Raw genomic sequence first — 24,022 nt, 5'->3', positions numbered from 1 at the left:
TAATAAAATAGCGGCTACATGAAAACAAGTAAATTAACTTAGGTCCTGTTTAAAAGACTTCCGACGAGACAAAAGTGATTTGTCTGTCAGCTCGATTATTAAAAAAAAGGGCCAGTTAGGTGAAAAATTAATTAAATTTTGTTGTAAAGGCGAGCACAGTTAGATACTAATAAAAACATATTGAATAACACAAACAATGCTGCTGAAATCCCAGGTCTTTGAAGGCCTCTTGTGAGCATCCCATAGTCGCTCACTTTAATTGAAACTAGCATGATTTTGGGTCCATCTCTTAGTCTCTTGATTTTGAACTGATACCGTCAAGAACAAATTTCGCTATCCAAGGTTACGACTTTCTTGGCTGAGTTAATTCGAGAGTGTCTGCTTGAGTGTTAATAAATTTACAAATCTTTGTGGCAGGGAAACGAAGCTTTTCCAAGAATGCAGGAAAAGATTTTATCGTAATAAATTTACACCGGAGGGGATGCTAATATAAGGGAAGCTGAAGGGTGGGTTTACAATCTCCTGAATATTACAAACGGGGTTCAAAATATCAATTTTTTTTAAGAATGTGAGGATAAAACGCAATGGGTTTCAGGACGAGCACATTGGGACAAAATGACCTAGCGGCAGACCAATCTTGACAAGTGCTTTACGCAGCCCAGAGCCGTTATGTCACGGAAACCAATCGCACCACAATACCCTGGTTTACCGGTAGTTCATCTCATTTCAGTATAAGCGTGTTTAAAACCGTTTACCTTGTCAACCAGTAAACCTAACACTGTCAACTTACCAGCCTAAAACTTAAATCTTTTTGCTAAAAATTCTTTGTGATCGTTGAATAGCCCTTTCTCAAGATTAGCTTTTCTCATTTGCATTACAATGTAATTCAGTGTAGATGCGAGGTAATTTTGGGCAGAAACTAAAAGAACTATGTCATTTCTGAGTTGCCTTTTGCCTCTGTTTCAAAACGAGTCTCCGTGCGAAACCATTCATATGAAAATGTTTTTCCCCTATACAGGTTTATTTTCATCCAAGTCAAACTCATTTTCGTATGAAAGGTTTTGCACGAATACTCTTTTTCAAACAGAGGCACAAGGCAACTCGGAAATGGTCTATTGGCCGATATTACTTCACATACGTGTTGGATTATACCGTAATGCAAAACAGAAGAGGTAAAAGTGAAAAGGGCTGTTGTGGAGTGACAGGTCACATCATGGATGAACGATAAAAAACTGACAGTCTTGATTCATATGCTGGAAGTCTGGCATTTTTGCTATCCCTCTTCGGTCGCCAGTCAAAAAGTAATTAAGCAGTCATCTCTTTGTCTTTGAAAAATGACATTTTCCCATTTCGAAACATGCATTGAACGACAATGTTTATCCAGTGGACAGCAAATTCAGAATCGACAACATTACATATTTACTTTATAAAGAATGCGGGCACTTTACGAGACCTGTCATTAGTGACTGCAAATTACTCGGCAATCTTGGTTTTTTTCCAGTACGTGCCTCAAGCGAAACCGCAATTAACGACGATTGCGTAATTAATTGAGGTAAATACATGGCAATATAGATATGATCACGTTTTTGAAGGAAACCCGGAAAAAGGTTTAGTTTTCTTTGACTTCTTCGACCATAACCTGCCTCTGACGTATTTTGGTTACCTTAAAGACTTTCAAAACAGCTGTGTGTACAATTTGTTCTATATTACATCAATCCATTCGGCCCGGGGGGTACTCCCATATATGGGCTATGTAGGTATGTGCCGCGGGATAGGGTAGGGTTTTTGAGGTTCTCGATCCATAGGGTATCATTTTTGCCCCTCTTGGCATTGTGTTCCCGGTGTGATCCTTAGATAGGGTACCTAACTTGCATCAGCTAAAATTGCAGTGCGTAAGCACCCAGCTAAACGAAAATCAAATGATCTGTTAAAACTAAACTACCCGTATACTTCCAATGTTACAGAAACAAAATATAAGTTGAGCCGTCCACGCTACTCCTAGTTTTTGTTTTTGCCTTCAATAGGGTGTCATTTTCGGGTTTGGGCCGTAAATTTTTCGTGTCCTTCATCCTTAAATAGGGTCAGGGTTTAAGACCCTTCGAGGCACACACCTATCCGAAATTTACGAAAGTATCCCCCTCCCCCCTCCCCGGCCTTCTGAAAACTGATTAATTGCATCGGGTAATGAAAACAAAAACCTTACTTAAGACATCTCTCAATTTCTTCCTTTCGCCTCCCGCAGTTCGCACAATTTTTCCACAACAATTCCTCGAATAGGCTATTAATCATAACGAAAACAGGGTAATCAAAATATTCCTACTTCATCCGAACCGAATACACATTATGGGAGAAAAAAAAAATTGAGAAATAACGACACCGATTGTCGTTTAACGCTTTTATGCCTGCAGAACGTAAAACAAATGCTTGAATACAAATCTTCAAGGTGAGAGAATCGGAGAAGGTACCTTTCCCTAGAATTGAAGACGTAGCCAGCTGTATCTTTCTTTCACGTTATCAAGGCGTGGGTACATACTCACTTTTCATCGACACATCTTACTAATTGAATTTTAGCCTTATTATTAAGTGTCTTGATGAAAACGTTAACTTAATTATTCAACAAAGGAAGACCCGCCATGTCATCACTTTCAAAGTATTTTTAGACAACTCTGTGGGAATTGGCGCATGGAAGCCAGGTAGGTCACTCAGGTGTTATTCCGCAACAAACAGTCACGCTATTTTTACTGGGGACCTGAAAGTCACGCCATTTTTGTCACGTCGATTTGAGTGCTTTAAACAATATCCGCGATTCTGATTGGGTAACATTGTTATTCAGTCGTTGTTAGGCCATTTTTAATGGACGATTCTGTTACAGTCACGCCTCTTCAGTCAATTTCTGTTACCGTTATATCGATTTTTCCTAGTATTCATTTAGCCGTTTCGCTAATAAACTGTTCACAGTCCCCTATTTTTCCGTGAGATCGACGTAGATGTCGATCGTTGAGTTCGATGGGCCGCCATCTTGGTCTCTTGATGCGAGCGAAACTGTGGAGAGTACAAAATGCCCGTGGGTAGTGGTGGTGGGGTTAATAGCGTGGGGGTGACGGGGCGGAAAAAATAGGGAGACTGTAACAGCTTCACTCTGTCTGGTGTTCGATGCGTTAGTTGCTCCAGCAACGGCAACACCTGATTGGTCGAAGGGACAATAGAGTTCATCAGAACGTAGCGGAACGTTGACAACTTGAGTGACACAAAGTGACATTCATCACTTCGCGGCTCAGGCCAAAATGGCATCGATTTCAAGAGAATTTTCTGGAGAATGTTTTGATTTTGATCGTCTGTCTGCTTCTTGTCTTGGAGGATTGGAGTTAAAGCGCGAGCAAAAGGAGGCCGTTTCTCGTTTACTCGAAGGAAAAGATGTTTTGGCGGTTCTTCCAACTGGTTTTGGCAAGAGTTTAGAATATCAAAGTTTCGTTTTGGCGAAGGAAATGGCTGAAAGCTCCGTTGGTTGTTCTTATTTCCGACTGACATTTTACAATTAATGCCACAAAGACGGCACGCATCTCAATAATTGAAATTCTCTGCGGGCTTTGCCGCTTTTTTTGGAGTCAGAGAAGAGTTCTTCCGTCCGCATTCATTCGACTCAACTTAGTAAACCTTCAAAATGTTTCGAAATTCACAACACAGTAACATGTAATCATATCATCATCCCTGATTTGACAGGTTTTTTCTCAGGGGAGGAGATTGTTAATTGATTTGACTAACGGAGGCGCCAAACTGGCGGCCGCGCCCCTTGAACACGAGACAGAGTGAAGCTGTTACAGTCTCCCTATTTTTTCCGCCAGCCGTGCCCTCCACCACCCCTACCCACGGGCATTTTGTACTCTCTCCAGTTTCGCTCGCATCAAAAGGCCAAGATAGCCTACGTGTAGCCGTACCCACCCCCCGAGGAAAAACGGGAGGGAGGGAACGTCTACGAAGAGCTGGCGCGAATCGTATTATGTGACGTCACGCTTTTCATGGAAATATATAATGGTTTCTTATTGGATAAAGACCGCGAGCAATACTTTCGAGAATACTGATTGGCTAAAATAGATTTGTGCCAAGCCGCACAATGTCTCATTCTCACATCTGTACGAGTTGCGTTAGTGGCAACTACAAACGTACAGAGCAGTTTGAAATACCGGAAACTGATGAGATCCACATGGAGGATCGAAACCATGGTCTTGCCTGAACTAAGCCGAACAATGGCAGATAAAACACGCAAAACAGTCAACAGACTTGCACGTAAACAGCTACATTTGAATCATGTGGTTCCAGAATGACCAACAACAAATATGATATCCGTGATAAGGATCTACCTACTGTTCTTGCAAACAGCTCTAATCACAGCCGGGCCCGACGTTACAATATAGAATGCAAGTATAAAGCAACATGTTCACGGTAAGTTTCATATTTTGTCCCCCAAAAGCAAATTCGTGGAGACTTGAGAGCATATCTTGCAAAAGAATGAGCCTAAACAATGCAAAAACACATGGCAAATTACAGAGGTGTCAAACTCTACGAAGCGACATGCAGATAACAGCGGAAACCATGCAGACCTATGACCTACAAAAATTTGCCATAGCACGATCTAACGGCTAACTTCCTCCTTATTACAAAACATGAAGTGCCCTTCATAAACACGAGTGAAGCGACAAAAAAGGTCGAGTGACCGAACAGAAAACGGCAAATGTACAAATGTCACGAACCGTCGAAGTCTTGTAGGATACTCAACCTCTTCGAACTTAAATTCTGCTGCAAATTATTTCTCTTCTTGAGGAGACCATGACACTGCCTACAAACGTACACTGATGCAGCGTATACATGGAACTCCAAATTTGCGAGCGCGATGTATACATCAAAGATTGTCTTCTTCTTGTTTTGGACCAAAAACCGCTCGGACTCCTTTTCAATCTCTTTAAAACACAATATACATTTGAAAAGGGACATTGACTTGCAAATAAGCTCGAAAGAATAAATATTTACGAGGCATTTGTCTGCGCGAGGACACGAGTACAGACGGAAAATATAATTTATTTACATAACTTACATAAATTACTGTGACGTCACATAACACGATTCGTGCTAGCTCTTCGTAGACGTTCCCTCCCTCCCGTTTTTCCTCGGGGGGTGGGTACGGCTACACGTAGGCTAAGGCCAAGATGGCGGCCCGTCGAGCTCAACGATCGACATCTACGATCTCACGGAAAAATAGGGGACTGTGAACAGTCTATTTCGCTAAAGAATTTTAAAACCCAACTTTTGCGCTGTCAACATTAACTGTCTGTAAAAAGTTGTTAATAAAAAGGAATTGTGTGAGCTGAGTAAGATGGCAAAGGTCAGTTGTATATGCGCACGATTGGGTTTGGGCTTGATCGTGATTGGTTGAGAGAACAACATCTTCTTTCTGATTGGTTAACGTAGGTTGCACGAGTTTTAAGAAGCCAATTATAAAGCACTGCAAAAAAAAACTTATGACGATGGTAAATGCAGTAAATTCTTTCTTAGTGCATAGCGGACACTTCTTCAAAACAGACACCCAGAGGAGATCTTTACAGTACAGTCACTGTACTAAATAAACCTTTAAGAGCCGGGCCGACACGTGAAAAAGTACTCTTTAAGAAATAGAAAAAATGTACCGTGTTTCTATTGAATTATAGAAACACGAGTGGAAATTTGGGAGAACGAGAAATGCTGCGGGAACACGAGCCGTAGGCGAGTGTTTCCACAGCTTTTTCGAGTTCCCCCAAACTTTCACGAGTGTTTCTATTTAACAATTAGATTATGAGCTCGAGATTTCTATGAGGTGATAGTTGATGAGGCCGAAGGCCGAATCAACTATCGCCTCATAGAAATAGAGAGCGAATATCTAATTGTTTTAGTAGAATTCTAACTGAAATAAACGCAAACAACGGTTTTGAATTATATTTCAACGTATTATTGAACTTTACGCTTTAACAAAATCGCACGTGTTTTTGTCCTTGGTAACTTTGCAGTTGTTTACGCGCGCGCACCCGGTTTTTCAATAATTTCAAGTTTTTAAAGTCAAGAAACCGTTAATGTCCTTCTTTTCGTTTTCTCAGAAATTTAATTATCCATTTACATCTAAACTTTCTTCTAAAACTTCAGAAAAACGATGAAAACGTTGCATTTCGTGGACGACCGACAGCCACTGCACTCTAATTAAAAATAGAGGAAATTCGGAATCCAAAAGGGCAGTTGACGTTGGATATCACAGCCATTACGATATATAGGGCAGCAATCATTGCATAAAACTGGCAAATATTAATTTCTCTTTCAACCCTTGAAAACTTTGTTCACTCAACAAGTAGCAAAACAGTGGAAGTAATCGCATATCCACACTCGTGGCTTACATAATCATTTCTAATGTACAAGTATATGTGAAAAAAAGGTTAAGTCTGCATACGAGCTAAGTGGCTCATCAGTCCGGAGCTTATCCCGGTTTCAGTAGCATGAAGCAACTAGGAGTATTTCTACTCTCCCCTGGATGGGATGCTAGTCCATCGCAGGGTTACCCCCCCCCCCCCCACCCCCAGCCGGTACACATTTACCCATCTGGGTAGAGAGAGGCACCGCGAGAGTAAAGTGTCTTGCCCAACAACACAACACGATGTCCCCGGCCAGGGCTCGAACTCGGACCGCTAGTTCGCTCCGGAGTCGCGCGCACTAACCATGAAGCTACCACGCCTCCCACTGAAATGTATATGCAATCCGGCTGATATTCGAGCAAAATTACTATCCCTCGAGAGAGAAAGAAACCTCAACCCTCACTGTAGTCAGAAGCTTACCGCAGCCCAACTCCCCGTAAAATGGACACGCCTAAAGACAGACAGCTGGTGCTAGACCTGACGGTGTCCGTCTGAGACAGAGTTCACTGGCTGTATGCAGGATTGGTCAGTGAGTGAAAGTATACATCGGAGAAAGGGCAACATTCTCTTACCAAAATATCGAAGACATGTCCAGCTACTGGGTCCGCAGTCATCGAGTGTTTTATACCAGCGCGCCTTTTTCCATTCTTGTCAGCAAGTAGACGGTAGAGGAAAAACTATGAACCTGGCTGGACGTCGAGACCCGCTCTACCGAAACGAGAGAGTGAAGAAATGTTGTCAGAGTAGTTACACGGCTTAGCTAAGGCTTCAATAACAACATTATGCTTATGATAAAAACATTATGCAACTGATAAAATTACTTCCCTATGATTGGCTGAGAGAAGGCAAATTTATCTTCATTTTTTAATGTTTGAAAGCGTGTTCGCAGTTATTTCAATCATGTGATACATGAGTATTCCTTATGAAAGCTCGAGCAATTAATACACTACTCGTGATTCTTAAAAGAGTCTTTCAAATTGCACCGCCTTAACGTTCGTGCAATGTTCTTAAAGAATTCTCAAATATCTGTCGTTTGGTTCTCAAATAATAGAAACAAATACAGCTATTGATGTGAAGTATACAAATGAAATAATTCATATTTGAACTGCGGTTGTAGATGAAAGTGAAGAATGATCATCGCAGTAAATTTACTGCGATGATCATTCTTCACTTTCAAATACAGCTATTGGTGTAAAGTGTGGGTTATTGCACATGAACTAATATTAGCTCTGATTGGTTTGAGCACTTCACGACAAGGGTTTTATGAAACAAACAAGGGCTCAAACGATAACAAAACGAAGGCCAATAAATAACTAGTCAACCATACTATAATAGGTATATACTACATGTGGCCATAACGAGCGCGTACTTTAACGGACCTGAACATGACTTCGCCTGGGATGAGCGAGGAGACCGTCCTATCTTATGGGTGGGGACTTAAGGGAGTTTAAAATCATGTTTGGTACCCAAGTTGCTACTTATAGCTATAAAGGTACTTCTTAGGATGCAATTCTAAGGTAAGCTGCATCTGTAATGAACAAAATCAACTTGCTAGGGTTTTGATTAAAATATATTACACGTATCACTCATCAATGAAGGAGTCTTGACTGGAAACCACACCCAAAAATATGAATTCTGGTACTGTTAAGGAGCTTTTCCAAAAATTTGCGGCAAACACTTCTGTCACGTCAAGCCTGTTGCCCTTCGGGCTCCTGACTTCAAAAATTAGGCGCTCAAGCCATTTTTTCACAAAAGTTAGGCGCTCAAGCCATTTTTTCACTGAGGGCCCTGCAGATTGTGTGCGTAGGAGGCTAGGGTATCGGGGGTTAAAGTGACTTGTTAAATTTAGGGAAGGGGCCCAGGGGGCATTCCCCTTCTCTCTGTTGAGATTTTCTTTAAGACACTAATATCACTCAAATTGTTGGTATCAAGGCCAGGCCATGACTATGGAAGAATATTATTTATGTTATAAATTATTTTGACAAAGTAAATGAAATTCAATAATTGGTGTATACATGCAAGTGCTGCAGCTGTTGTTTTTAATAAAAATATATTGTTGCTTTTGTTTTTGAGTTTTGCCATTCCAGAGATGCCAACCTCTGAAAAAAAAAAAAAAATCTTGGAGATCGCCAATTTTTCTTTCTTGACCCTTAAAAAAAAAAATTGTTAAAAGTAGAGCTCCTCCAATTTAGCCACAAAAATGCGTCAAATATTCCAAAATTGCCCCCGAAGAAGGCCAAAAGTCAGCCAAAACAAGCGTTTTCCTTTGAATCCAGGATGGTCCGGACGGGAGACTGGAGGATTCGGTCTGTAACCAGGAGACTCCTGGATAATCCAGGCGAGTTGGCATAAATACCATTCTATTTGAAAAAAAATACATTGTACAAATCATGAAATGCAAGCTGCAGATTAAGAAATAAAACAAACTGAAAGACGCATTTGAAATCATGATTTGGGAGGCTTGAATTTGGACTCACTGAATATGTGCTTTCCTTGGCAGGGCATTGCAAATTATAACAGAAACTGAATGATTACATAATTTCATATTTCCTGTTTAAAGCCTTTACATAATGAAAAGTTGCAAATATAATCATTACTCCTTTTCCAAAAAATATTTTTTGTCAAAATAGTCATATATTGCCTTCTTGTCTGTAAGGTATCAACAGAGACACAATCCATTGGCATACATGAAGTGCATTTACTAGTCGGGCGACCGACTATAGGTTTACCCCCGTATTTCCTGTCAAAGCTAAGTCACGTGCAATGGGCAATACCGCAGACACGTAATAAAGGCTCAACGGTTCTTTCAACGATGCCGATGCCGATGGCGATGCCGATGCCGAAAAGATATGTTGAATATGTTAACAAATGGCGCCATCTCAGTTTCTATGTTCAAACATTATACAGACCCACACACCGTTCGGGGTAGATCCACTCTAAAAGATGGCGTAGTTCAATGAGCTTATATTTCGAAACGGGTCGTAAAAGAATCGAATGATTTAGCGAAGGTCTTACTAGAACCAAACCAAAAACCAAATGAGTTATCAATGAGCAGAAAATGTGAACAGAGTGTTACTACAGACGAAAGAAGAACATTCACGAAAGTTTTAGGTGCTGATAAAGACAAAGTGCATCGTGATCAAACTCTAGGAAATTGCCATGTTTGACTGCGGAAGTGGCCTCCATCAGAGTGAAGAGAAACGCAATTCTCATATTAATTTATGTGACCTCTATCATGATTATTACATTTATTATGTTTTTGCTAAAACAGAGTACATTATCAGCTGTTATTTTTCTATTTGTGCCTTTAGTTTTGTCGCTTTCGTGTGTATATCATATTCGCATGTTGTGCAAGAATGTTTGTGTGGTGTGCGACAGATGAATGTGATGCATTCTTGGTTCATGCGACGCAGTCATATAGTTAAAAAAAATCACCTTTTCTTCGGAGGGTTTAGTTTCATCAGATATAAGACCCTTTAGGAACTTGACGTTTTACAACGTTTTAGCTCGACAAGGTTCTTCGTTTTGTAATAGGGCACGTTTAAGTTTCCCAGCTTTTGCGTTGTGTGACATTAAATGGCGGCCCCAGAAGGCTGTCGGGCAGGTCAAAAGATGAGTCATCGCTTTAGTTTTTGCTAACTGAAAAATTCATGCACTAGATTCATCCTCTCAAAGGTTTTTTCAGAAACTATTTACAATAATAATGATATAAAGGAAAAAAATGTTCTCTAGTACAAAAAAAAAAAAAATACCAAAATGTCATGAAAAACAATAACTTATAATTAAGGCTGTGAAGCAAATTTCAGTTCAAATAAGCAAAGTTTTCATGATGAAATATATAGATATATATCAGTTCGATTACAGTTTTATGATATGTCTTTGAGACATGCATCTATTAGCACGGTACATATCACACATGCTATTTTTAGAACCGCTGCGCACCACAAATGATCAACACTCGTAGCAACACATCTACCTACAGCCCGACTTGTGATCTCAGATCGTCTTGTTCAATACTGAGTTCCCGTAGGGCGATTTTCAAATATGGCCGTTTTCGGCTATTTTGTGAGCGGAGAGAGACTTTGTTGTCGTGTTTTGAGCCATATTTCTCGTGTTTAAACCAAAACAAGACCATGGCAACTGTTATTTTCAGTTTAATTTATTGTGTGGCTGATTTTATGACCGATTTCATGAGAAACATCCCGGCACTGTGAGAGTAAAGTGTCTTGCCCAAGAACACATCACAATGTCCCCGGCCAGGGCTCGAACCCGAACCGCTCGATCCGGAGTCGAGCGCACTAACCATGAGGCCACCGCGCCTCCATCTTTACTATCAAAGCACAATGACAATGGTAAAGGAACCAACCAAGAACTTAGTAATCAGAGGATTCATAATACAGTTACCAGAGAGGAAAGGTAAAATGTCAAGTCAGTTAGGCCAAATGTGAATGTTCCAATGCAGCTCGAACTCATCCCGGCTTATATGTTGACTCCCACAACAGTCATCATCATCATCACCGCCACCGCCGCCGCCGTCGCCATCATCAATCCTTATTGCCCCCAGTGGGGGCACGGGGCCGCTCCCACAACAGTGATCGACATCAAATTTGTCCTTACAATATCTGTTGATTTTCAGGCAGAAAGGTGATGAGAATAGAGAAAACTGGTGGATATGGGAGGGGCTGTGGGCAAATGGTTAGTGCGCACTGTCAGGTGTCCTTGGGCGAGACACAATGCTTCTCTCAGCAGTCATAAAGGTAAACTTGCATCCCATCCATGAGGTAGTAAAAATACACCTAGTCGCTTTATGCCAAAGAAGCCGGAGATATCCGCTCTAATATGAAACAAGCTACCATTTTAGGGCATTACGCCAAACGGGTAGATATGTATGTATAATTTCGGGATATTAAGAACGTGTACGATATACGGTTGTGTATAAGTAAAACGACTAGATGCTGAATATGAAATTTCTACCCACACATATTCTCATCAATTGGAGCAATACACATGAATACAGAAATTTCTTTGCAAGAGTCTGTATGAAAACTACATTTCTAGTGGAAAACCACTCTCACGGTATGAAAAGTTAACTGCAAGGCTCTAAGATAGATATCATACATTTGTGGTCCAATAAAATTGAAATTCATTGGTTGCATTGAATATAACGGAGATGTTGTGATACATAAGTATTGCAATGTACCATTTCTTTCTTCAGTGTAACATAGCAAAGATGAAGTCATGGACTGAGCAATATTGTAAGCTCTCCTGGACTTTAATATCAAGCTCAGAGATGATCATTTTAACTACTGCACACTTTCTTTTTTTGCTTTCTTTTTTACTTATTTGAATTTTACCTCAAGCTTACTTGAATCTATCATGTGATTTTGTACTCTTTTATAATAATATAGAATTCTTTTTTATATAAGCATGTATTGCCACCGTCCTCACATAAGCTGTAAAGCCAAACACATAAAAGAACTGTAAAAATGTGAATTACGGAGCAAAATAAAGATTTTTGTAAAGATTGTTGAAAGAAAGTTAGAATTATTTAGTTATTATTGTTGTCTCATTATTATTGCTGATTTATAATGGTAATTGAACTGAGTGGAGTGCAATTTGGTCTGAAATCATACGCGTGATTTCAAAATCGAAGGAGCGCGCAGCGCGAGTTCGATTTGAATTCAGAAGTATGATTTCAGACCAAAATTGTACGACACGAAGTTCAATTGCCACTTTATTAGATCCATTTTGAAATCGCACAATTTTATCGCTTTAATTGTTAGATTTTTGGTGTATTGTTCCAGTAGCCGGTTTGTTAAAAAAAAAGCGGAACCGGAAACGCCTTTACGTCTCATTTAGTATCAGGAGCCATGTTAGCATGCAAAACGATGTCATGTGACGAAAACTCATCCGAGCATGATAAAGAAACAAGCAGTTTTGAAGTCAGAACGAAAATAGTCTACTTCAGGTATAAAAGTTCAATTCTCGTCGCCTGACTCAGTGATGGAAGGCCTTTCTTTCTTCTGTGGTTGAGGCTGAGACTTTTCATTGTCTTTGGAGAAGGAATTTGAAGATGCATCCTGCGATGGGTTTCTTTCAGTTTGAGTTGTGAAACTCCCTCGAGTGCACGATGCCCAGTGGATAGTGCGTTTCTTTTCCTTCATAACGTTTAATGGCATGATTTTAAGGGAGTCCAGCTCGTTATCATCTCCGTTTCTTTTTGTGACCTCGGCGAAGGACTCAATACTCAGGACCTTGTCAAGTTCTTGTGGCGCCATTTGTTTCAAGATATTTCCAAGATGGCGGGACTAGCACCAGCTTCGTAAGACTTTCATTCATTTATTGTTTTGTGGAGCGGGGCGTATTTTGACTGTTTATTCACAGCGACAGAGTTGATCTCTTTTGTTGCTTCGTTAGAAACTACCGGAAACCTGGAAACATCTACCTTCTTGAGATGGCTCCGAATGTGTTGTTGTGTGGTTTTCGTTTGTTTATGTTTTACTGGACTCGGTATCATATTGATCTTGAGCAGATGTTGAAGAAAAATCGCCAAAATATTCGTCAAAATGGACACTGAAAGTTGGAAACTTCCATTGAAGTAGGTCTTCAGCCTGAAGGAGCTCATAATCGTCATTCAGAAACTGTAATCAATTAAATTCGTCCATTTTTTTTTTTTTTGAAAAAAAAACAACAATAACATCAAAGTTTTGGCAATAGTAGTTGCAAAATTCTCCACACAATGGCTTTTTGCCTTTCATTTTCCTGAAATGTTATTGATTACTTTAAAGTAGTCTTGAAATCTGATTGGTTGTTTTGTTCTACTGTCCCATTCTCATTGGCTGAGAAAAAGATGTGATTTCGAGCCAAAAGTAGTGCGATTCGTGAATAAATCGCACCATTGAGAGCCAATCAGATTGCAAGGATAACCAGTGATTTCAAAATGGATTTAATAAAATGGAAAATCGATGTGCTACTTTACAATAACTGTCTAATATCTCGCGCGCTGATGGGCTCATTTTTATCATCAATAAGAGTACAGACGGATAAAATTTTAATTTATGCAAGCTTTCAAGTTCAACTTTCAGCTGTCAAACTGTCAACTCTTTAACCAATGAGATTTTATGGACTTTTCAAGTAGCCAATCAAAACGCGAGAAAAGCTATTGACAATGTTCGCGTCATTTTGAATAAAATTCACTTATCTTTGTTTACGGCAAGTTTACGGCGTCTTTTCCCCTCATTTATTCCCGGCATTTGACTTGGGGTCTTGTTATTGCAAAAAACAAATTCACGTCAGTTTTTTACGCTTCTGTCCTCTTATTAATGATAAATTTCGTCATACCATTGTCAAAGTTTACTTCGGAACCACTCGCTTACGGCTCGTGGTTCCACAGTCACTTTGACAATGTTATGACGCAATTTATCATCAATAAGAAAAACAGACGTATAAAAAACTGACGTCAATTTGTTAACTATACAGAGGCACCTCATATCACTCATAAACCAAAAATCGATTTTAAAAGCAGACGAATTCGTAACCTTAACTTGAAATAAGACAGGCTAAAATCCTCGTAAAGCATACGTTTAAGTGATGTCCCACCGGAATAAAGTAAACTATGTAAATTATTGTTATTTAAAATTACTCCAGCTGCCTTAAATAGCTTACTGACGTCAAGTTAAATAATGCAAACATCATACAATGAAAAAACTGAGGGCATTCTTCACGGCGACCATAAAATATGTTTTCCTTCAGTTAATAAACAGACTGCATATACCTTGATGAAAACAATAACATATCAACGAATAGTTATTTTAAAAAGAATCCAATTTCTACCATACATGTTTAAACTGTGAAGTAAGTAATATTGTTATCAGTCAGACAACGCTATTTAAACAAAATTCATGAGGCAAACATCAAGCAATATAGTTGAAGTAAAAAACGACACAAAGCGAAAGTGTTGCATCTGAACGAAACATTTTTCGATAAAGGGAAAAACTTGCAAAAAAAGCCTCGACTTTCGCGACGAAATTTTCGCAAATTTCAAATGAAATGTCTTATTTAATTCACACACGTCGATAATTTCACCTTAAAAATAAGAATATGAATCCGCTGTACATGCATTAAAAGTGTTTCGTATTGAAATCTTGATAATTAAACTTATTAACGGACTAAATTTTGCCGTTCAATCAGGGAAGAGGGAAAACCACTCAGTGTTATCGAGAGGATTTCTATCAGCTTTCCACGGTTTTGAAATCGTCAAAACAACGGCAGCGGCTCATCAAAACAATGTCAGCGGTAGAGAAATAACAAAATGATATCTCGCCTTTACATCTGCTTGCATGGACACAATATGAATGATTAAAACCACGAAGGTATTAAAAAGGGAGTCGCTTTTCCTCAGTGAAGAACGATCGACGAAGTTGAAGGTAAGTGTAGACTTAACATGCCTTGAAATTGGCGTATTCCTAAAACTGCACATAGTTTTTCATTTGTTGTGGGAAAACGTACTGAAAAAAGAAACAGTGACAGATTTTCACTCGATAACAACAATCTTTTGGGTTTGACACCTTTTATATTGGTTATAGAAATTTTTAATTTTTTTCATGAAGCGCAACTTTGGAAGCAAATGGAAATTTTCATCAACGAAGATTTGACTGTAGTAGGCTATCAGTTTGGTTCAATGCTGTTATATTCACTGTCAAGTTTTCACAGAAGGAACGAGTAAATAAGTCAATTATCATTTTTAATTGCGAAGAACAGTCATTATCGTAGACATTTTAAAAGTGCACTTTATTTTAAAATCCAGAAAAAAATCTTAGTTGCGAATTAAGATTTGTTACTTTTACCTTACGAGATTTATTTACTTTTTTTTAAATTTTAGTAGGTCTATAAACAATGAAAACATTGACGCTACTCCTATCGCAATGGTTAAGAATAGTTTTGTCAAATCGCGAAAACCAATGGATTTTGATACACAAGTGTAATATTAACAAAAGTTATTTCAATTTGATTCGAACAATTGTCATTTGTTCTACAGCTCATTTCGAAATCGTGCTACTTCTGATATTGTAGAAGTTACAAAATTCTTCTTAACATGGAGTTTTTATATGTACACATTTGAAAAGTGTATCAAACTGAACGTTTCACAGAAGGAACGAGTAAATAAGTCAATTATCATTTTTAATTGCGAAGAACAGTCATTATCGTAGACATTTTAAAAGTGCACTTTATTTTAAAATCCAGAAAAAAATCTTAGTTGCGAATTAAGATTTGTTACTTTTACCTTACGAGATTTATTTACTTTTTTTAAATTTTAGTAGGTCTATAAACAATGAAAACATTGACGCTACTCCTATCGACCGTCCATTTTGACTGATATCGAAAGCGAGTTGTTCAAATTTATTCCTGTTCAAGTCAGGATTTCATTTTTCAAGTAATCATTGTCTTAACATTTATTTTATTTGAATAATGTAACGTTTTACAGTTAAAATAGTTCATTAGAACACAAAAATGCATATTACGTGTATAGTCAACAAAGGGTGACATATTTATTGCACGGTCTATAACAAAAAACACGAAAAAGTGATTGAAATCGGTTTTAAGAAGTCTGACTAAAAGAACCCGAGCTATTTCCACTTCACGGATAACGGTTTTTGATGTAAAAAATAAAAAATAAATGTCTTTTAGCGTTCTTAAATGAATATTACTTAAGAAATTCAATCTGACCACCGCACCTAAATAAATCCCTGAGGTTTAATGCAAGTATTTTTCTAGAATCTCGTTAGAAACGTTCAGTTTGATACACTTTTCAAATGTGTACATACAAAAGCTCCATGTTAAGAAGAATTTTGTAACTTCTACAATATCAGAAGTAGCACGATTTCGAAATGAGCTGTAGAACAAATGACAATTGTTCGAATCAAATTGAAATAACTTTTGTTAATATTACACTTGTGTATAAAAATCCACTGGTTTTCGCGATTTGACAAAACTGATCTTAACCATTGTGAAAGCAAACAAATAACTGAATCCTGGTCACCATAAAACAAGTTACTGAAGTTTGGAGAAACAGATCAGAGGAACGGCGTTAAGCGATTGTGAAAGTCTCAGTCAATGAAAGATTACAACCTCTATTCAGCACAAGGTAATACGCTATACAGTTGAAAACAAAGGCTTCTTTTGTTCAAAACATAGAAACGTTACAACTTATTGTGGTCGTAAAGTACTTTAATTCCATTTTTATCACCAAAGAATTGCCGAAACCACATTTAATAATATAACATTACTGACTAATTTGCTTAGGTAAGCCTTTCTATTAATGAAGACATAATTAGAAAATATTACATATTTGCGGTAGAAACCAATATGAAATTAATTTTAATTCGTTGCCTTTCAAAGCCAGAGAACACTAAAATAAGTTTTCTCCCCGATTTAGTCAATTTTGACAAACTAGAGTTTTATTACGGGCTCGTTATTCAGTTGAACGATCGCAATGAATTCTAACCAAGAAGCTCGGAGAGTTTACAACTGGGCCTGGGTTAACCACTCAAAATCGCTCTTCGTTCGAGTGAAAAGCCCTACACAGCACAGCTAATCCCGTCGAAAGATAGTAATGCAGATCACATAGAATTGCGAGGTGCTTTACCATCCCCGCACCCCACTCCCGAAGAACACAGATTGCACACTGACGATAAATGCCATAAAAGTTAGTGTTAGTGTTTTACCAATCTTAAAAAGTGACCAAGTACGAAGCTACCATGATCACCAGAACAAAACAGATCACCATAAAACCTCTCTGAATTTCTTGTTTCATCTGTCGGCCTGATCTACTCATTTCCAGCGGCCTGTAAGATATTTCGGCTCTGACATTTTCCTGTGGAAAGGGAATCGTGGGAACTTCGCACCCCAAGAATTCACACAATGGTTTCCATCCTCGTTCTACGCTATACACCAAGAGCTTGTCAGCGGGAACAATGGACTTTACACGGTGATTGTGGATACGATACCGTTTTCTGAAAACACAGGTGGATTTGGAATTACGAGAGCCGAAGGAGGCATCAATGTAGCAGTCCAAGATATAATTTATATCTCTTGCTGTTGGCGATAACATGGCCATGAAATTTTGGGGTCTCAGAGCAAGTGTGGTTTCTATTTGATTCACAGCGCTCTTCAACCACGAATCTTCATCTCTTACACTTAAAATCACCTTACAGTCAGGAAACGCTTCCAGTATTTCTTCGTAGAAAAAGCTTCCCGGATGACCTAGGACGGCATCAGCATTCTGGTAAACTCGTTTTACATCTGGATTGACGCCGTTTTGGAAAACAGCAACCCAGTGATCCAGAAAGTCCAAGATTTGCTCTTCCCAATCAAACACCGTAAATCCAAGATGGCGCAGAGCTTTGCTGATTGATTTTGTACCAGTTTTTGGCATTCCTGCACAAATAACCTGCATGACTATGTTTTTGAATAACTTTACAATTTGTGAGAAAATGTATGTTGAAACTAAGGGCGCGTTCGTTTGGGATATTCCGGAATAGGTAAGCTTTTCGTTTGCTAAACGAAACGATTATTCCTGATATTCTGGATATTTTGATACGCTTGCTGTCTGTTACACGAAAAAGTCAGCGGATTTTTTTGTCGCTTAGCAACTTTAGCAACGAAAGCCGCAGGCTCAGAGAAGTGACGAGATTTTTCAAGATGGCGCCCATGGCCGGAATACGTGCCATTTTGTTGTCTGTTTACACGGAGGAGTTGGCGGCATGGTAGAGGAATTTTTACCATTCTTCCTTTTAGACGATAAGTTAAAGAGCCGTGAGAGGGCTGTTCGTATTCAAGGTTATGCCGAGGAAGTTGTTCCAAATTATTCTCTGTCTACTTTTCGTGAGCACTTTAGGCCTACTGCAGAAACATTTGAAGAACTGGTGTGCGAGTTAGCTAATTGTCCGGAAATTCCACTGGGACACTCTCATGGAGGAAGGCCACCAATTTCGATAGACAAGCAGTTGCTTATTTTCTTGTGGTTCTTAGGGACACAAGAATGCGTCAGATCAATTTCAGACAGATTCAATGTTACGAAAAGTTCAGTGTATGTATCTTGCCGACGTGTATGTGATGCCATAAAGAATAATTTAGCGGAACATCTCATAAAGTGGCCAAGTAGCAGTAGAACTGTCGAGGTAATGGAAGGGTTTGAAGAACGCAGAAGAGTGCCCAGAGAACTACATCAACAGAGACGATTTCCATTCCATCGTATTACAAGCTTGCTGTGATCATGAAATGTTCTTCACCAACTGTTACTGTGGCAGGCCTGGAAGTGTTCATGACTCTAGAGTGTTACGAAATTCAGACATTTTTGATTCTGCCACAAATTGGCATGACGACTTCTTTCCCAAGAATTCACACTTGTTGGGTGATGCAGCGTACCCCCTCAAAACATGGATCATGACCCTATACAAGGCCAATGGGCATTTGACAAAACGGCAAAAAACCTACAATTATCTTCATTCCTCAACCAGAATGGTGATTGAGCGAGCATTTGCCCTGCTAAAGGGTCGTTTTCGAAGATTAAAGTATGTTGATATAGACAAAGTCGATGATAATCCTTAAATAGTCATTGTTGCATGTGTCCTTTATAACATCAGCTTGTGCAATGAGGATAACGTTTTGGACTTCATGGATGACCAAGATGATGAGGTGAATGGGTACGAGAGTATTCTTACTCCTAACACCCCAGCAGTTCAGAAGCGTACAGAAATCATGGAGTATCTTACACAGTAAAAAGCTCTAGACTGTTGTAACTTGTATGTGTGGTCCCAATGAAAATTCATTGCAACATAGGTGATAGCTTGCAAACACAGATTGATTTCTGCCTGTTGTTTCGTGCCTCTAAAAAACTGAAACAGCATGCAGAAATCTGTCTGCATTAACAGGCTACATACTTGGGTGATTTTAACAGAACTTTTAATTCCATCTTGTCAGATGATTCAGCTCAAAGTGCGAGAGCAAATGACACTACATCTTTTCAAATGAAAGTGTTCTCTTCCATTTCTGTGTAAGGGCTATGATGTATTATTATTTTTTCTGCTCTGCATCCAGTCTAAATGAACTAAATTGCACAATCTGATAGGAAAGATGATCCAGATGTTTTCAGTTGGAAGTAATAAACATCATATCAACCAAACTGGTTTTGTCCAGTTGAAACAATATCGTTCTTGTTTGAAAGGACATAAATAATTGAAAAACACCTTATAAGAGACAGACCATTTAATTTTTGAGTGAAGAGGGGAGGGGGGGGGGGGGGGTTGGCAATTTTCGCAGCTTGAATTTTTTTCTGTCTTGCATTTGTGCATTTTTTCCTCACTTTTAGCTTGATTTTTTTCTTTCTTGGGCTTGTTGTGCATATTTTTTTCTCTACTTTTCTTGTGTAAGAATTGTTTTTCATAATTGACCAACCCCCCGATCAAAAATTGAATGGTCCATCCCTAAGTAAATTGCTTGTTACATGACGTACATGTATACCGATTAATCCTCGTCTCTGAGGTCAGGGTCATTATTTTCGCATGGCATTTCAGTCTTGAATTGCTTACTGTAGCCAGAACTCTCAAGGTTTGCATGTTTTACAACATTGCAACTACAACAACAAAAATTCAAACCTATACTCCTGGGTTTATTTCATTAATATTAGTATAATTATTATTATCAGACACATTTGTTTTTCAGGATGTCTTTGCAATTTCCTATACTCCAAAAGAATTTTTGGGGGTTGAATCTTGTGATGTTGGTATTTTCGGGATTGAAAATTTTGCCCAGTACTTTTCTGAGAAATATGGAGGACTTATTTTTGGAGAACGGGGGAGGGGGGGTGGGGGGTGGGGGGCAGGGTTGTTATACAGTGTAACCAGATATTGAAACATGGAAAACACGATATCCTTTGGGGATTTCATGTTAGGCTCTGTTTTTTTTTTTTGGGGGGGGGGGGTAATTTGGCCAGGGGTATTTTGGAGGGTATTAGTCCATGAAATGCACATAAACATGGACAATAATCACCTTCATCACACACCTTTTACTTATTCTAACATTTTTCAGGCTTTTTGATACCTTTTGGAACTAATGGCAGCAGTGGAAAAACTTTATTCAAGTATTTCATGACATAGAGACAAGCCAAAATGTTGGTGAAACAATATAATTATTTACTGCTATAAATATTGTCTGATTTAAATATAATTACAGTATGCATTCAGGAACAAAATATATAACTTCTGAAGTAAATATAATTTGTATTACAAAATCAAATTTATATCATTTGAAATAGATTACATTTCTGAAAAAAATGCCATTCCTGTAAAAAACATGCTGGAAACAAATATGACAATAAATATTCCAAATACAATAATATGAGATTTGAGCAAGTATTCTAGGTACAGCCAAACATATACAGTCGTTCACTGTTCCTTGACGCCCCTCAGAACCTCTAGCATTCCCCCGAGTACCTTCATTTTTTCTTTGTGGAATGCCTCGAACTTCTCCATTTTCTTTTCGTCTTCGTTCTTCTTTTCTTCTTTGTATTCCTGAAGCCATTGTAAGTATTCATTTCTTGACTTAACTCCCTTTTCTTTCTTCGAGAGCCTTTTCTTCTTCTGCAACCAATCTTGACTTGCAGCAGGTCTTTTCAACACAACTGTCACCTCTTCATTCCTGTCTTCCTCTTCCGTTTCCTCTGGCTTTTCTTCTTGTGACTTGGTCTGAGGGCGCACGTAATCCGCCTTCCCAGAGCTGCTGCTTGAGTTGTTGCATACGGGCGAACATTAGGCCTGTAACCATAGAGCTCTGCAATTTACCTGTAAAATGGGCATTCTTTTCGGTCATTTCCCGAAATACTGTTGTGGTCACAACACTTGCGAAAAGCGAGTGTCAGTGATTTCCACTTTCCCTCAACCTGCTCAGGTCGTGCGCTGAAGTTTGGATTTTCTGCCGGCATACTCGCTGTAATTAGCTCCCAAACGCTTTTCTTCTTACAATTTACATTTCTGAAAAGCTTCTCATGCTCCCTGTATTGGGAAATTAACATCAGAGTGTCCTCTCTGCCCCACCAGAAGCCTTTCCTTCTCTCGACAGCCTCGACAGATCGCCTCAACACTTTCACCTAAACACGACGCCATCTTTGTTTACAGCTGAAACAATGACGTCATTATTCTAGCTCTTCCGGCTATTCTGCCCCTGGGAGCTGAATAGCCGAAATGGAAATCCAGGGATTCCGGAATGAGAATAGCTACCAAACAAACGCTTACTCGCATTATTCCAGTTATTCTTATTCCGGATTGATCCCAAACGAACGCGCCCTTATAAGGTGATTCCTCAGAATTGCATTGCGCATCCCCACTGCGCACGATTTTTGCGTCATTAGGGCGCGCTCATGAGCGCGTGCATATACCACAACATATACAAAATGGTGGCTTTTTCTAAACTGCTTGGCTTGCGAGAGACAAATCATCGTTTTTCCTCGGAAACGAGAACCGGGACCTAACGATTTTTTTTTATTTAGTTTGAATGTAGAGATCACCTTCTATCTATACGGTGAATATGGACCAATTTCTATCGCAGAGTAAAAAATTATCACGGAAAATGAGAGCATAGCTAACACTCGTAAAAGATAATATGTGGCCCCAGAACACTGCGTGCTTGGAGCATATTTTATTCCTGTCAACTAAATGAGTGCCCTTATTATGAAGCGTACATCAAATTGCTCCTTAACATTTATGCAATACATCCATTGTTGTAGTTCTCGTTTAACTTTCTCTTTATTTTTCTGCTCTTTTAAAGTGTAAGGTGAATGGTTCAAATTAAACGTTTCTGAAAGCAGATAATTTCAGGAATTATGGAGTTTATCGAAGGTTCTCCTGCTCCTAAACGAATATGAGGACCCCCTTTTTTATTTCAAATTTCAAGTTCTCTTGATATAAGGAGCCAACCAGTGAAGTTTGAAAGAAAATCTTTTGTGAGTTCTATTTCGATGGAGTTACCTTAACCACCTCAAACCACGTTTACTCGTCATTTGCATTTTGATACGCCCAAGGGCCTCACCAAAATACTACCAGACTCGTAAAAATCGATGCAAAGCAATACTACACACTAAAATGAGCAATAAGATATAAACTTACATAGTTAACTCGCACGATTATCGAAGGAAGGAGATGATATTTAATTTAATACGTTTGATTGAAAGCCAAGTCGTTGTTATTTAAAAACAGAATAAAAAAACCCGATAACTTAAAATAAGCGTCCCCCTGCAACTGGACACGAAGTCATCAAATTTATAATATGCAGATTGTTTTTAGTTCCTATTTCTGGCCCTCAAAGTGCAGCGATCGCGGTTGTACACAGACGTATCCGACATTGGTGAAAGAAGAAATCCCTTTTATCACCAAGGAATTTGAAAGACCAATTTTTAGAAATAATAATAATAATAATAATAATAATAATAATAATAATAATAATAATAATAATAATAATAATAATAATAATAATAATAACAACAACTCACATCAAACGGAGAAAGTCTTGGAAGTGTCTCCATCAAAAGGGGCATCTTCCAGGGTGATTCCCTATCCCCCCTCCTTTTTGTGGTCTCCATGATTCCGCTGTCCCTAGTTCTCAGAAAGTGCGAAGCGGGATATACACATATGCCAACACGACAAAGGTCAATCACCTTCTCTTTATGGATGATCTAAAGCTTTACGCTAGGAGTGAGTGCCAACTGGACTCACTGATACAATCAGTGAGAATATTCAGCCATGACATCGGTATGAAATTTGGCATTGAGAAGTGTGCTGTCTTGGTCATAAAACGTGGCAAACTGGCACAGACAGAAGGCATAACACTACCAGATGACACTACAATAAGAGCAATGGAAGAAAGCGAAGGGTACAAGTATCTAGGAGTGCTTGAGGCCAGCGACATGCTTCATGACCAAATAAAGGACAAAATCAGGAAAGAATACTTACGACACGTTAAAAAAGTTGCCCGCTCGAAGTTGAACGGTGGAAACTTGATACAAGCCATAAACACTTGGGCAGTGTCACTCGTTAGATATGCAGGAGGAATACTTGAATGGAGGAAACAAGAACTTCGGGACCTAGATCGCAGAACAAAAAATTTGCTAACCATGAATGGAGGGTTCCATCCACGGGACTGCGTGGCACGACTTTATGTGCCAAGGAAGGACGGAGAGAGAGGTTTGATATCCGTAGAGGATTGTGTCAATCAAGCAAAGGTATCGCTAGAATGTTATGTCCAAACAAGCGAGTAAGAACTGTTAAAAGCCGTCAGGAGGGATGGGGACGAGAATAGAGAAACAGCTGCCAACTTCAAAGCGAGGAGAAGAACTGAAAATATTCAAGACTGGAAAGAAAAGCCGTTATATGGACAGTTTGCAAGACAGGGTGAAGAACAAAGAAGTAAGGAAACATGGACCTGGTTAAAAGAAGGAAAGCTCAAGAGAGAAACAGAAGCTCTTATCATTGCTGCACAAGATCAAGCAATACGAACAAACTATATAAAAACGATGGTTGACAAGTCACAGAATGACCTGTAAT

The 24,022-nt window shown here is 38.9% G+C and overlaps 1 protein-coding gene and 1 long non-coding RNA gene across 3 annotated transcripts in view; both read right to left on the bottom strand.

Annotated features, from left to right (window-relative positions):
• LOC149106108 (uncharacterized) overlaps window positions 1–24,022 on the bottom strand; it is an 86,755-nt gene that overhangs the window by 15,273 nt on the left and 47,460 nt on the right. Inside the window, exon 4 of one of the 2 annotated variants that reach the window (XR_016209733.1) lies at window positions 7,001–7,136. This is a non-coding gene — a long non-coding RNA (uncharacterized LOC149106108). Of the gene's footprint in view, window positions 1–7,000; window positions 7,137–10,571; window positions 11,051–24,022 lie in introns of those variants that run through there. The other variant, XR_016209732.1, reaches the window with a different exon arrangement.
• Window positions 15,606–18,425, bottom strand: LOC110051672 (uncharacterized). The gene has a single exon (XM_020757730.2). It carries the CDS (start codon window positions 17,881–17,883, stop codon window positions 17,158–17,160), a length of 726 nt encoding a protein of 241 aa, XP_020613389.2. The 5' UTR covers window positions 17,884–18,425; the 3' UTR covers window positions 15,606–17,157.

The sequence above is a fragment of the Orbicella faveolata genome, unplaced genomic scaffold (genome assembly GCF_042242905.1).
Source record: "Orbicella faveolata isolate gen_17 unplaced genomic scaffold, um_ofav_v1 contig_3, whole genome shotgun sequence".
Taxonomy (NCBI): Eukaryota; Metazoa; Cnidaria; class Anthozoa; order Scleractinia; family Merulinidae; genus Orbicella; species Orbicella faveolata.
Note: the sequence above shows the minus strand (reverse complement) of the source record. Positions and strands in the feature narration are given on the sequence as shown.

Excerpts from the sequence above, each read along its gene's own strand:
- LOC110051672 (XM_020757730.2), bottom strand. The coding sequence starts at position 17,883 with ATGCAGGTTATTTGTGCAGGAATGCCAAAAACTGGTACAAAATCAATC.